Raw genomic sequence first — 15,742 nt, forward strand, 5'->3', positions numbered from 1 at the left:
CATTAAAAAGCAAAACAAAAATTAAAATGAATGAAAAAAAAATAGCAAATTAGAATTCGGTTATCATGTAGCGACAAATGATCGATAACCGATGATTGGTGATCGGTGCTCAATGCTTTGATCCCCATCCAAATGATCTTTATCTTTAGTAGGCGATGGGTAGTTGCTTGTTTTGTAATCAGTTTAGTTTTGCCACAAGTGCAGTGCTACATATATTAGCTACAACTAAAACTAAGTATGTGAAAACGAATACGCTAAATGACAAACTATGAAATTGTACACGTAAGCTTTAAAATTTGATTGGAATTGTGGGGAGAATGAATATAATGAATATGCTATAGTCAGTAGTTACACGTTTAACGGGATCCATAAATCGGGGTCCCGACGTGTAGCTAGTGCCTTACTAAAAATAAACGCATTACCTTAACCCTTATACAAATTTACTCATCAAAACTAAAGTAAATATAACAGCTGAGGGACGATCCTCGAGTCAACGTTATAAATACTAACGAAATTAAAGAGATGTTGCAATATTTCAGCTTATACTATAAAATGTACACAACAATTCAATGATATATTAAGCCACCAAATACAAAAACATACATAAATATAATACACGAGACGGATGAAAACTCCATATTCCTCATTATATCTATTAAATGTCGCAAGAAAACAAAACCAGAATATGTATAATGAAAAAAGCTCCAGATTAGCATAGATTAGTAAAGGGTGATCTGGTTATATATATTAAATTATTGAGTTTCGCAACAAATAAAAATAAATCGAAATACATATATATATAATTATTTTTATGTAAACACCAAGTCGAAACTATGATAAACGGCAGTGCAAAACGAATATTATTCCACTTTATTTTATGACAAGCGCTTTTTACAATAAATGAGATTCATTATATATATATATTCGTAAATCGCAAGAATCACTAACTTTGCTTAGTATTAGTTCAAGAATTACCAAATCAAATGTATTGGAAAACAACTAAATGTCAACAACAATAAGCTTGAGCGAAATAATAAATCTTCTAAAATATACACAGTATAATAAAAAACTTAAAACCTATTTTGATGGCGAACATCGATATCTTCAATAATATAAACTTATTATTAGAATTATTATTAAAAAGCGGTTTTATTTGTCGGCATGTGACCTTAGGTTACAATTTTCTCGAAAAATCCTAGAAAGAAAAACATGTACCGCCATTTTTTTTATATGAATGGGAAGATGGAGCCAATATGGATGGTAAGTGACCGCATATTTAAATAAAAATATACCAAATTACGTCTAAGTAATTTATACTAGCATTGGGCCGTTTGCTGTTTTACTACGCAGGGGTGACTCAATATGCCAGTGTTGGTAAACGGTGTGCAGCGAGTGATGATGGAACGAGTAGCATTCTCTTTCCAGCCCGCAGAACAGCGAGAAACAAAATAAGCGAAAATTGCATACTGTAGAATGTGCAATATGCAGGTGTAAATTTGTGTGACAGAGAACTTAACTTATATGCAAATTGTGCAGGCCAACTTCAGTTGGAACAAGTGCAATACGCACACTGGTGCGTGGTGAATAACAGTAAAAGAGTGCTGTGTGTGTGTTTGCCAAGTGCCTCAAAGTAGAGAAAATGAAGAGCGCAATGAGGAAGCGTAACTCGCGCTTCAACTCGGATACACAACAGTTAAGCAATGGCGAGGACGGTGGCAACGACTTGAGTCTATTGCAGCGACCGCTGCGAACAGCTCACACGGGTTTCGAAGAAGCGCGCCGCGCCTATGAGAACGGAACAAGTGAGGTAAGTGAGCAATTTTGGTTGACTAAGCGTTGCGTACGTGACGCAGCTGGCTTCAAGAATGGCGGCAGCATCTCTACAATCGACAGCATCTCTCAAAACTATTTGATCCCACCTTACAGGTGCGTCGACTGCTGAGCGAGGAGTGCAGCCTCATCTACGAGTGCCATGTGTGTCGCAACATGTTCCGCAGTTTGGCCAATTTCATCAGCCACAAGCGGGTTTTCTGCTGCATCAGCGCCCGCATCACGAGCCACAACGCCGGCTACACAGTGAGTCTGCCGTAAAGCCAGCATATTTAAATACTTGTCCTATACCACACGGAAAAGTTTTCTTTAACTCCACCTCGTTAACTGCTTGCAGGATCAGAACTCCACAATGATAATTCAACCTACAAGCTCACAGGACATGGAGCACATGCTGCGCAGTCGCAGCACAGGCTGCTCGCCGGTGCCACGCGAGATTCGACCCATGCGTGGTAGCATGCGAGATCTAAGTGGGGTCATCGAGCGATTACGTCGCGAGAAGGCGCCGCCAGCTGCTTCTGTTGCTGATGCCCATGTGCTTCAACTGGAAGCCATGACAAACTCCAATCAAGCAGTGTATCAGACGATCAAACTGGAGCGCGACGACGACAGCATCAAGACAGAGGTGAACGAGGTGCATCACATGCTCGATCCCGAGCAACGCACCGTTGTGGGACCCGATGGCAAAGCGGTGACGAGCAGCGACACCGTCGAGACACCAGAGCAGTCGATTAGCGACGAGGCCGAGACAAATGTCTTCTGTGAAATATGTAAGAGAGTTGTTATCACTTAAGTAGGCCTCGTCTAAACCGTATTTTGCAGGCAACTTGACGTTCCAGACACACAAAACGCTAGAGCTGCACATTCAGAAGCATCATTCGTCGTCAGCGTTTGTTTTTCAGTGTCCGGCTTGTTCACTTACTTTTCTGCAGGCAGCCGCCGTGATACGACATCTCTCCAAGGATCACAAGTGAGTAGCTCAATCAAGAAAGCAAGGATGCAAGCTGATTCGTTATCTTTACCGTTTTGCAGAAAACCAACGCGACGCATTCGCATGATGAGAAACACAATCCTCAAGCGGCGCATGCAGCAGGGCGATGTTCAGGCCAAGGGTCCCAATCGCGAGCTGAAGCGTCTGCAGCTCTCCGACGATGTTGTGGGGCAGCCTGTTGAGCAGCGCGACGCGAATGGCGAGCAACGCAAGATCATGTCACTCTGCATCTACTGTGAGAAGTCTTTCGAGCGCCGCGCTGCGTTGTCCACGCATCTGCTCAACTGTCGGGCAAAGCAAGAGGCGTTGGCCAAGCCAGCGCCTGCCGTCAAGAAGCTAAAGGTCAATTCAAATACTGCTAGTAATCTGGACAGTGTAGAAGAGGAGCGTCAGTCGACTGCAGCGAGTCCAGTAGATATGCAAAGCATCATCGACCCCAAAGAGCTAAATGAAATGTTTGCCGATCTCGCCGAGCAGAATGGCAGCTATGTGCCTACTCTGCAGACCGTGTCGTTGGACAAGTTGCAGCTGCCGCACGAGAGTGACTCGAGCAGCGACGAGGGTGAAGGGGAAGGGGAGGACAACGACAACAGTGAGGAGGAGCATGAGGAGCAGCCCAGCATTGAAACTGAGGTGGACGAATCCGAGTCGAAGCCAAAGATGAAGAAGAAACGTAATGTGCCCATCGAGAAGCAGCTGCGTTGCCGCTGCAAAATCTGCCACAAGCAGTTCAATGCCCTCGGTAATCTGCGTCGCCACATTTCCATGTTTCATTATCGCGCTCGTCGATTCGGGTGCACCATTTGTGACTATCGCGCCTTTCGTCGCTACGACATTGTCAATCATCTCGGCTTCACGCACAAAATCGAGGGCGATCGCGACAAGCTCACTGAGCAATATGTGGCTACACATGAATGCGAGTATTCGCGGGACGATGTCGACGGTGACATTGTGCTGCTAGACAAGGAACAGTCGCTAGATGCCGCTGGAGTCGAACCCACAGCTGAACCGAAGCCTGCGCCGAAGACTTACGAAAAGCGCTCGAAGCGTTTGAAGACCAACACGGAGTTATCTGTGGAAACAGCACCTTCATCGCCCGTTGCTGTTGCCGCTAGCGTTGCGGTCAAGGAGGAACCGGAGGAGGAGCCGCTATCCAAGAAGCGTCGTAAGTCGCGTACACAAGTTTCGCCGGATTCCGGGGAGCGCAGTTTCGAGAAGCGTCCCATTCGCAAGCGCGTGAAAGCGGTTAACAAGGACTTTGTCTATGATCTTGTCAGTTTCAAGGCTGATCCTTCTGGAGCACCAGCCTCAGCTGCAGCTGCAGCCGTCGACTCGATGCGCGCCAAACTGCGACGGCCCACAGGAAATGCAGCCGCAGCTGCCGCAGTGGAAGAGACGAAGCCAAAGCAATGGGAAGCCTACATTACTGAGGAGAAGAAACCATTTGTGCAGGGCATAACACGTCGCATCATGTTGGAACTGGTAAGCCAAGGCAGAGCCGTCTCCTCCACGCTGCCCGAGTTGCCCGCGGAGCGACCTCAAATCCGACCACGTCTCATCTCGCACACGCGCAGCGATTGTGGTCAGCAGCAGCAGCAGCCACAGTTTGTGACGGATGTGGCAAACAACAGTGGCGAGAGCTTCATCGAGAAGATTGCCAAGCGCACCATTAGCAGCCTCTGGAACAAGGTAAACAACAGCATAGCGCAACAACAGAAGCCGGAAATGGCAACGGAGAGCGGCGATGTCGTCGAAGCTGCGCCCAAGGCGGAAGCGGAAACGGAAGCTTTGCTGGAGATGGAGAGGCAAACGCAGGCGGAAAAGAAGACGGAGACGGATGATCTGCACAAGACGCCTAATGGCAAGCAGAGCTGCAGCCAACAAACGCCTCCATCTCCGCCCCGCAAACAAAGCAATGTCGCCGCCTTGAACTCGTTGAGCACGTCCGCCATTGTGGACGCGGTCACGTCGCCGCCACCCCCAGATTCAGCCCCACTTCCAGTTGTCGAATGCTCCAGCAGCAACAATAGCAACAGCGGGTTGCCGACTATGGCCCTGGCGGGGGCAACAGGCGTTGGAACGGCGGCAACAGGAACAGGAACAGCCGGACTATTTCCGACATTACCCAAGCCACCATCCGTTCTGCAAGCAGCTGCCAACGGAACCATTCAACTCACCCTGGACAGCCTGCTACGTGCCGCGTTGCAGAACTGAATACTTTTCTCATAGTTTTGTTAATCGGCTGCTGCTAATCACGCCCCCTCTCGCCAACGCCCCTCTCATTTAAGTTGATACGCTAAGGAGCGTATTTGTGTCCTTATTGTACTCGGAACTCGTTTCTAGTACTTCGTATGTATCCATATCCAATGCAACCCAATCCAATCCGATGTTAAGATGTGATGTTAATTTCGAGTATTACAAAGCTTCAATAACCAAATCAAAAACCAGAAGTCGAAGACGACATGAAGACAAAGAGGTAGCATAATTTTTGGCAATTCGAAAGTCGAGTACAAAACGCAAAAATAATTACGTAAAATTGGCACATTTTACATGAATTAATATTAATAATATATGGTATTGATTTGCAATATTTTGGCTGCAGCAGCTTTCCGTATTTACTTATTATCAAATTTATATTTAAACAATCTGCGATTATTTTTGCCTGAAGTTTGAGGTGGCATTTTAAGCATGTTATAGAAAAAATTGTATATCTAGTTTATAGAGAAGAATTTATACCATAGTAAGCTAAGTCTAGGCTCGACACACATTAAACCTAGAGGAGACAGAGATACAAACAAAAAAAAGAGATGTTATCGTTGCCAAGGGCAATGAGTTAGTTCCTTTATCCATTCGATTGTAAATACACCAACCAGGACCTGCATAGCACTTGCATTTGTAATTGTAATTGTATTTGTATTTGTATTGGAATTTGTTGTTGTGTGCGTAACTTTGTTATTCATTTATATGTCGTGCGAGATATCATCGTCGTATATATATAGAGCCTTAAATCAAATCACCAAATGATAATAAAATTTATTTTAATCACAACTTGCCACTTGTTGTCTCGTGTTGCCTTGACTAATTTATGCTCAATTGATCAAATTTGTTATGTACTCGACATCCAAATCGAAAGTAGAGCACGTCGAGGGCGGGGCCACAGGACACGGTGCTCGGACCACTTAACAACCATATAAAACATATACATGTGTGTGTGTGTGTGTTTGTGTGGGGACTGTATTACTTGTGTAAGTCATTCAATAGCGGGATGCTGTTGCTGTTGGGGCTGCTGTGGTTGAGTCGGTGGCTCAACAATGGAAATTGTGTCACGGTCAGGAGTGTGAGCCAAAAACCGTGCCACTCTTTAAGCTGTCTCTGAGTGTGTGTGTGTGTGTTTTCGATACAAACTGTGGCAGATAGAGATATAAAGAGGGAGAGAGACAAAGTGAACGAGAGAAGGGAGAGCAAGCGCAGCTGTGTGTAATTGGAAACCGAAAGTGAAAACGCCCAGGCCTTGAAAAAGGCTGCAGGCCACAACGACGACGACGACGATGGAACATCACACGGCAGAGGCGACGCATTTTCTTCCACTGCAAGATATAAACTTAAAATTGATTTATTATTGCAGCGCCACCAGAGCGTGGCAAGTGGCAAGGGGCCAGTAGAGAGTGGAGCAACTGCTGCAGCATCAAATTAATGCCACTTACAAAGGCATTACGTCTCAATAGAGCCTTGGCTGCGGCATCGAAGGAGCCATCTGCAGGCGTGCTTTGTCCTATTTAAGCCACAGCCTCCTACTCGTCCCTCCTCCTCCTCCGCCTCCTCCTCCTCCATTCTTCTCTTCGTCATACACCTGTTTGGGCTTTGGCAAAGCAGTTTCGCGGTGCCTTGGTTGGCTTCTTTTAGCGGCGCATACTCGTAAAGTGCTTAAGTGATTTCAGGTTGAACCTACAGCCAGCATAATCAGCTCCCACATTAGCCCCGAGCCACATTCACATTCACATCCACATCCACAAAAAAGCCGAAGCACAAAGGAATCACCAGCTGAGGACGATAAAACTAAAGCTTCTTCTGCTTCTGCCGCTGCTGACCTATTTAAGTGCTTGCAGGTAAGATGTTTGTTCATTATTAAATGATGTGCTTGTCGTGGCATCATAAATGCATTCTTCTCTTCTCTCTTCTCTCTTCTCTCTTTCCGCCTTAAGCTGTGCCACGTGCATCTTTCGGAAACACACTGGAAAATTCCTGCATTCATTATTGTTAAGAGGCTTATGGTCAAAATCGCAACAACTGCTAATTTGTTGCGCAGCATTTTAGAGCTGTCTCTTCTTATTAAATCACGTGCAGCTGCTTATCGGATTGAATAACATAATTATTAAGCTCTCTAAATGAACTTTCGCATGGTATTTGACCCACTTACTTCTGTGTATCAATGTTTCAGTCTGCTTTTCCATTTGAACTGGGCTTTGATAGTTTGGTCAGTCAGTAAGAAGATGTAAACCTCACACATTTAGATATTACAACTTCCCCCCTTATTGCTAAAAAGGATCATGATCTACACGAACAACTACTTGAAAATCTCGCCTCTCCTTTTCTCTTCTTAGTAAGCTGTTTATTTGCTGTGGCGTCCATTTCAACAGTGACACAAGGCATTATTACCGATTATCACTGGGGACAAGAGACTGCGAGCAGATGCTGCTACAAACAAAAGACACAACACTGGTCCAACCCCTCCCCGCCCCGAACATCAGTTGCCACTTCGAGACCCCAAATCCCGCTTGTAGTGAACTCCCAAAAAGAAGTGAAAGACAACAGTGACTGACGATGGCGACGACAACATGACGATGAAACTGGAACTGGGTGAGGTGCTATAAGTATGTGTGTATTTGCGTATAATGTATGCGTGTGCTTGTGTGCATGTAACCTACTAACACGGGAGAGCACCAGATAGATGCAGAGAGCTAGAGAGAGAGAGAGAGAGAGAACAGAGAGCAATAACAAACAAAAAGCTCCAGCTCCATCGAAAGTGAGGATGATGAGTGAAAGTGACGCAGCGTCAGCAGCAGCAGCAGCGTCGGCAGGAGCAGCAGCGGCTGCGTTAACTGCTGTCTGCCGACTCGTCTCCATTCTCTTGCCCCTCCTCGATTCTTCGTTGTCTGCTGTCATCTGTTTGGCGGGCGGTTTGCCACCAGTGGCATCGGCATTTCGACGCATCGCATGTTGTTGCTCTAGGACGTTGAAGGACAAAGCAGCAGAAGCAGCAGCAGCGCCAGCAAACGAACAGAAGCAGGCCGCCCTCTACATTCGTCTGCGTTTTGCTTGTGTTGTCCTAGTCCTCAAACGAGAGCTTTTTAAGTGCCGTCGTCTGAGCTTCGGCTTTAGCCTCGACTTCGACTTCGGCTTTAACTTCGGGCGCAGTACACGAATGCCGAACGCAGTCTCGCTACGCAACAACAGCGTCTGTCAGCGTCGTGTCAGTCGGGTTTCGGTCGTCAAACCAAGCAGAGGTGCGACAGCGACAGCGGAGAACTAACGCCAAGCTACACACACAGACAGTAGAGAAGACAGACAGAAGCGAAAGAGGCAGAGGAAGAAGAGCAGCAGCCGCACCAGGTTGAGGTTGAGTTCCAGCTTCAGTTACAGTTACAGTTTCAGTTTGTCAGCAAGCCGCAGAATCCATCCAAAAAAAATAGAGGAAGCAAGCGAATAACAAATCAAAGAGAAATAAGTGTGGAACTGTCAGCTTGCTGGGTCATTAGCTATTGCCATTTGCCATTTGATTGACGGGCATCACCAACGCTAGAGAGTGGGCAAGAGATAGAAAGAGAGAGAGACACAACTACTTGTCTAACTTTGTGTTCTCCGCGTGCCGGACGCAACGCAGCCTAGGAAAGTGGGCAACGAATAATTGAAAAGGCAAAAAACCAAACAAAAAAAAAGCAAATACGAATCGAAATTGGAAATCTAATTAGCGACAGACGAGGTCAGATCCCGGCTCCTTCAATCATCATCAGTATTGACAGCAGCAGAAGTAGCACCAGCTCTGTGCGAAATCAAACGACAACAACAACGAGAATAACAAGTGTAACGACAACAACAACAAGAACAACAACTGCTAGAAATTGAGCTGAAAAGGCGTTGCTCGCACCTCCAACAAAAACCGAATCCGGATCCGACATCCGACAACCGAAAGCGAAAGCGACGTCAACACCAGCAAACACTTTCGCGCGCCAGTGTGTGCGAGTGTGTGTGTGTGCTGTCGTCTGTGTGAGCGCGCGCGTGTATGCGTATGCGTATATATGTGTGTGTGTGTGTGTGTTGTAACTTCGAACAGTGATAACGGAACACGCGCGTTTTTTTCTGCCTCTCTGCTGGAAGAAGACAGCGACACTTTTCTTCCGATTGCGATTTCGATTCTGTATTTTGTCTGTGCTGACATCACTTCACTGTCTTAACTAATCAAAGGAGGAGAAGGAGCAGGACGTTAATGAACTAAATATATGCGAGCATCTTCAACTTCAATTTCTTCCACTTTCATTTTCCACTTTTACTTGGACTCGGTACAGGCTCTCAACCTCAGCTATTGATCAATTAAACGACTAACCAAGCTGCCAAAAGGACTACGCCACAAATATGTTCTCCATGTGCTCAAAGGTGAAGCCAAGGAGCGAAGAGTTCAGCTCGACGCCGTCGCAGCAGCAACAATTGCAGTTGCAGCAGCAGCCCTCGGGTAAGTTGCAGGATCAAGTTCCAAGTAAATGACTATATATGTATGTATATATGTATATGTGTAGACCTCCCCTGTGTGTGTGTGCGGGACTGTCCCCGTTTTGAGGCAGAACCCTTGAACTCGTTTTTGCGCTTTTCGCTCGTGAATTTCGCGTGCCTGGCTAACAATTTTTCTCAATGAATTCTCGCATACACACAGATTGCTTCTCCATGTGTGTGTGTGTGTGTGTGTGTCTGTGCTGGGGGGTGTATTTGCATCACTCTCACTAGCGCTCCCTCTCTCTATGTTTCTGTCTCTGTCTGTAGCTTGCTGGGTGCTTCCGTTTCTCTATCTGTCGCTGTGGTCGCATTGTTGACCTGCTCATTATGAACATATGTAAGGACATACTTATGCTACATACAAGCACTTGAGCTGAACTTATCAAGAGAAATTCAGCAGCGTTTATTATGCTTCAATCACTGTGCCCCAGTGCCACAATGCCACAGTGACACACTGTCAGTGCCACACCCATTGGCCACCCTGAGCACGTAAACTGCATTAAACCATTAAGCAGAGCCAACACAACAATCAGGAGACCCATCCCCAATTCATGCCCTCTCTCTCTCTCTCTTTGTCCCTTGCAAGTAAATTGAATGCAACGAAAATGAACCCAGCTAGCGAGGCAGCCAACTCGACTGGCTGTCATCGTTGTCGTTGTAGTTGTAGTTGTCGTTGTTGTAGGTTGAAAGCACCCACGTGCATAAATCATGCAAGTGTACAGCAGTCAACAGTGCAGCAGGATGGCAGGAAGATAGGATGGCAGGATAGCTGTGCTGCAGCAAAAGTAGGCGCCCTTTTCCTCAAGCCCTGCTGTCGTCGCTTTCGGCCCCATTACGACCCCGAGGCATCTTAACAATTATGTACAAGTTGATTTTGCAACCGTGTGTCGTCTAAGTCCCCGTCTCCTTTCTCTTGTTGTCGCTTTCTCTCGCTGCCTCCCACTTGCAGCCACTTGCTATTTCAACTGCTTTGTCACGTGGATGTGGATGTGAATGTGAATGTAGAACGTAGAATGTGAAATATGAATGCGGTTGTGTGCGTGCACTGAAGTGCTACACACGATGTGTCCAATGTCCGTTCTACGTTGTCCGTTCTCAGTTGACAGTCTACAATGTCCTTCGGCGACCGTCAGTCAGACAGTCAGCCAGTTAGTCGGTTGCCTCTTTCCGTATCTCTCGGGGTCGCCATCAGCAGCCACATTGCCCTCGTTACAGAGGCAACGTAGTCGACACTTGCCAGCATCAAATATACTCGTATATATATATATATACGGATATATGTATAACACTTATGTGTGTGTGTGTGGATTTTCAGATGTATAATCCATCCGTCTGCATTTCGTTAGGGGTTAGCCCAACGAGCAAACAGCAAACAGTTTGCCAAGAAATTTGCAGGCGAGCCTTGAGCGTTTTTCAATTGCTGTGTCAGCTTATTGCATTGACAAGCTATCAGCAACTGGGCTAAATTCGTTGCCAGTTGCCAGGGACCAACTATTCCCCCACTCTCCCTCCCTCCTTTCCCTCGATCTAATCGCATGACAATTGCAGTTGCACTTTCTCGAGAGTGAGAGAGTGCACTTAAAGGTCTTGCAAGGTCTCTTGTCATCTCAAGTTGATGCTGCAACATATTCTTATGAAATCGATCTCTTAATTGCATCACAATAATGCTTGAACTTGATTAAATGAATTAATTTGCACTGCCGCTGACTTGTATTTCAAACAGCTCGGCTTTGATTTAATCAACTCTGAATAATGAATATAAATGTACATTGAAATGGCGGTTCAGGGGAAAGGAAGTGGGACGAAAGGCTGCGGCCAAGGACAAATGTTAGCTGTCAAAATTGAGAGAAATTCATGCATTAATTAGAAGTTGTTATTTGGTCAGCGGTTGCAGCTTAGTGTGCCCCCTGATTGGAGAGCAATACCAGGACATTCGAACATCTAATAGAGTGTGTGTGTGTGGGTGCGTTTTCAATTAAACAGCGGAAACGGATTCGACGAACTAAATTGCCCGCTTTAGTGTCCAGTTCTTCATGCTCGTTTTCTCTTCTTGCTTTGCAGGCACGGGAGGGAAGCAAATCAAAGGCGGCTACCTGCTGCGCTATAAAAGTGAGTAGCTCATAAAAACGCTCTTCAGAATAGAGTGCAGCATCTTTTATCATCGAATCGAATCCCCTTGCAGAGCACATGCTGTGGAATCGATGGGCCGAGGAGTGGGTCATACTCTACGATGACTCGACCATGGCGTGGTTCACGGAGCCAGGCCGCTCCTCGCCCTCGGGCAAGATACTCGTCAAGGAGGCGCCCGAGATGCTGGCCATTGCCCATTGGACTGGCCAGATACCGCGTCGTCCTCCACTGCCCGATGGCGTGAGTGTCTCACAGCTGATTGCGCTGGGCTCGCGACGCAAACGTTCCAAGGTTTACTGGATGCTGGCCAAGTCGGAGCAGGAGGTGAGCGACTGGATCGATGCCATAACCAAAACTCTGCCACCGCCGCCACAAATCGAACTGGTGGTGGACAAGCCGCATCTGATGAACGTGCTGCGGCGTCCACTTGTGCGCATAAGACGTGAGTACAATGATGATAATGTCACTCAAAGACAAAGTTGTCATTTTATGCGTTTCTTTTAGCGGCCACCAACTCGGAGGTGAAGCAGCGCAAGAGTTCCAGCAACAGGCATCATCGCAACACCTCAACATCGCATTCGACGGCGACATCGACGTCGACGGCCTTGACCACTCAGCGCATCATGTACAACCAGAATCCTTTAGTCAAGAGCGATGCGGCTGTGGCGATTCTGAGCAAGAAGCCGGACTCGAAGGCCTCGCTGGCCTGTGCTCTGCCCTGGGGCCATGGCTGGGGATGGGCCACACTGCCCAACGGAGTGTGGAGCGGCGGCCTCACCTGGTCGCAGTGCGAAGACACCTTCACGCTCCACGCACTGCCCACCACCCACTGCACCAATCTGATCGACACCTCGTGCAGCGGCGCCGTCTATCACACTGACATCGGTGGCTTCGATTTCCACTCGACGGGCGTGGACGATCTCGGCGGCGAGGACTTTGACTATGCCATGGACTGTGGCGATTTCATATTTTAAGCGCATTCCGTCAACAACTTTCTCACACATTTGACAGATCAAACCCACCCAAAAAGGAAGGAGAAAGAATATGATGTAGAGAATCAGGAGGTAATCGCATTCGTAGTATAAAGTGTGCTTCAATTGTCCCTTTGTGTTAGGCGTTGCAATTAGCATAGACAAGGATAGAATAGCCAAAAGAACATGTTCACACACTGCGTATACGCAATTTATCGTTGGCAGTTGCGATGCCCCAAAAAGTAGGCAACAGTTTTGGCATGAATCGTAATCGAAGCGAAGCAGGAAATGAGAAACGAGAAACAAGAAACAAGAAACGAGATACCGAAGCCGAAGCCGAAACCGAAACCGAAACCCGAGACACGAAACGATACTTGTATGTAACCTTAAGCATCTTTTTATGAATTTTATAAAGGATTCCCAACAATTTTCGATGCCGCTGTGACCGCGATCGCAATTGTGTTATGTACGCTTTTAGTGTGCAATTTTTAAATGGAACATTTTTACAGCGCAGCTAATTAAGTCAAATTGATACTCGTAAATGTTATTCGTAAGTGTGTGTGTAGAACATGCTGGATATGTTCACGTACAGCATTTTTATAGTTTAGTATATAGTGGCGATAAGTTTTGCTATTGAATGTAATGTAATGGCCCAAAACAAGCAAGAGGAAAACCAGGTTAAAAACACGTTTACACACAACAACACAATCAACAAACACAAATACATACATGAGCATGAGAAGGGAGAAGCGATTAATTGTAAAAGAATCCCAATCGAATCGAATCGAGTTTGATAAACCCCAAGCACACATAAAGCCAGAAGAGTTTCTAGAAACTGAAATACACAAAGCCCACCCACGTACTGATAAAGTAAAGTTTATGAAATAAACTAGTTTATTTAACCAAAACCAAAACCAAAACGAAAACAAAAATGAAAAAGTTTAATAGTTACATAAGGCAAACAACATAAGAAACCAAAGCAGACATTAAATCAATTTGATGTATTTAACATAAATATGTATACTCTTTAAGTATATTTATATATATTACGATATGTATAAGAACCCATGCATCATCAGATATCCACCGTTAATCACACAGAATAGCCGCACAGAATAAGATCGAGCACTTGGCATGATTGCACCTGATACTTGAAACTCTTTCTTGGCCCTTTTGTATTGTAGTTAATTTCAATATTATCGCATCAAAGTATCAGATGTCCTCATGTCAAAGGCGGATGCTTATTGAAACGTCCATTGCCACGTGTCCATTAAATATGTATACAATTTGTTAAAACGAAAAGAAAAAAGATCTTTTCAAATTTACATTTGAATTTGAATTTAGGAAAATTTGAAAACTCTTGTGCACTGCGAGTGCCAAGAGGAAAAACGCCGCTACGGAAACCTTACACAAAAACAAAAAAAGAAACGAAAAGAAAAAACATTTAGAAATTAAATGTATAGATTAAGTGAAAAGTGTCTTCAAATGGCAAGGGACACGGTTAAGATTGTTGAGAAACCCAAAGATATTAAAACGAAAACAATTTGTGTATTATCTAAGAATGTGCTGGTTTTCACAATGTTGCAAACTTAGTCGAATAATAGAAATACGTATAATTATAAATATATAAAGCATAAAGACATACGGGTAACAAGTAAAATCTTGCCTAAATAAACAGTATGCCCCTAAAATGTAGAATCCATAGGTGTGTACTATATACATATATGAATATTAGTTGTAGGTAATGCCAAGACATGCATGTATAGTTAACTATATTTATATACAACCATTTGAGACCGAAGAAACGCCTAGACGTAAACCAAAGCAAACAAAACCAAATCGAATCGAATAGCGTCAATACTCAAATTGATATTTGGTAAAAACAAAGCAAAAGTTAAACCTGAGCCCTTGCAGCCTTAGTTGAATCGTATGTACGTTGAATACTCACTCTTCCCCCCTCCCCGAAAAAGGAGAGGGAAGTATTTAGAGCATATATGAATAACCGTAACGATAGTACTATTAAATGTGTTAAATGCATTGAGAGAAGGAAAAGAAAGCGAGAAAACCCCCTCCCCATCGCCCCCAAGAAACCCCTTGACAAAATAATGTAGACTAAAAGACTTAAGCAATTGTCGTATAGACGTTAAATTAGAGCGCATTGAATGTTGGCTTAAAAATGTTTAGAAATGAATCTTTATAAGTAGTTTAAAGTAGCAACAGCAGCTGTCAGCCGTCGTGTTTATGAGCAGGAGTACGAGTTTATCGACTGCTTGTACTGTTATCCTGTAGTCTGATGTATGTATAACCCCAAATAATCGATATGTAAATGGATGTAATTAAATGTTAGAGAAGCTATGCAAGCTGAAGCCAAAGTGAAGTGTTGAACAGCAAAGAAGCAAAGAAGCCAAACAAAGATTGAGTGTTTTCCTTAGTGTGTAAACTTGAATAAACAAACCGAAACCAAAACAAAAACAAAAACAAAAACCGACCTCGACAATCACGGATATAAAGAATGAAGTAAATCATAATAATCATAATACAAATTGAAAAGGCGTTGCGTCGAATTGCGTTTGGTTAGTAATCGAAATCGAAAACGAAATCGAAACCGTAATCGTCTGTGTATTCGTAACAGTAACAGTAACAGTAATCGTAATAGTCATAGTTATCGATATCGATAGTGAAATCGGAATCGGAATGAGAGCAGGAGTTGAACTAGGAATTAAGGCATTGTTGAAGGAGCCGCAAATACCGCACAAAGCAAGCAAATTCACATTAAAGAGACTATCAACCCCCCTACGTTTTATAATCTGATCAGCATTAATACGAAATAGATTTGTAACAGTTCGATCTATGGCTTATCTTTAATTTCAACACTCGAATTACAGCAGACAATGCAAATTAACATAGTTCCTTCCCTCCGTGTATGGTACCATAGGTATTTGGAATAGGATTAGTCTCCCGATATTGTAGACAAATGTGTGGATACAGCAAGAGAGAACGAGAGCAAAAAGAAGAAAGAAAAAAAAAGAGAGAGAGAGAGAGAGAGAGTGCGAAG

General features: G+C 44.7%; 2 protein-coding genes across 3 annotated transcripts; both read left to right on the forward strand.

Moving 5' to 3' along the window:
* The first annotated feature begins 1,407 nt into the window (after nucleotides 1-1,407).
* On the forward strand, nucleotides 1,408-6,157 carry LOC133839341 (uncharacterized). 2 transcript variants are annotated; one of them, XR_009894094.1, is made up of 6 exons: nucleotides 1,410-1,807; nucleotides 1,927-2,076; nucleotides 2,168-2,600; nucleotides 2,653-2,800; nucleotides 2,863-5,170; nucleotides 5,245-6,157. XR_009894094.1 is itself a non-coding variant. In XM_062270789.1 (5 exons), the coding sequence occupies exons 1-5, from the start codon at nucleotides 1,640-1,642 to the stop codon at nucleotides 5,033-5,035; spliced, it is 3,072 nt and encodes a 1,023-aa protein (XP_062126773.1). In that variant the 5' UTR covers nucleotides 1,408-1,639; the 3' UTR covers nucleotides 5,036-6,157. The 2 variants fall into 2 exon arrangements, 1 of the variants encoding a protein (XP_062126773.1); XM_062270789.1 differs by having other exon boundaries at nucleotides 1,408-1,807; nucleotides 2,863-6,157.
* A 2,123-nt stretch (nucleotides 6,158-8,280) lies between these two features.
* Nucleotides 8,281-15,230, forward strand: LOC133836922 (uncharacterized). Its single transcript, XM_062267527.1, has 4 exons — nucleotides 8,281-9,548; nucleotides 11,648-11,695; nucleotides 11,769-12,158; nucleotides 12,221-15,230. The coding sequence occupies exons 1-4, from the start codon at nucleotides 9,452-9,454 to the stop codon at nucleotides 12,688-12,690; spliced, it is 1,005 nt and encodes a 334-aa protein (XP_062123511.1). The 5' UTR covers nucleotides 8,281-9,451; the 3' UTR covers nucleotides 12,691-15,230.
* Nucleotides 15,231-15,742: the final 512 nt, after the last annotated feature.

Source organism: Drosophila sulfurigaster, chromosome 2R, assembly GCF_023558435.1.
Source record: "Drosophila sulfurigaster albostrigata strain 15112-1811.04 chromosome 2R, ASM2355843v2, whole genome shotgun sequence".
Lineage (NCBI taxonomy): Eukaryota > Metazoa > Arthropoda > Insecta > Diptera > Drosophilidae > Drosophila > Drosophila sulfurigaster.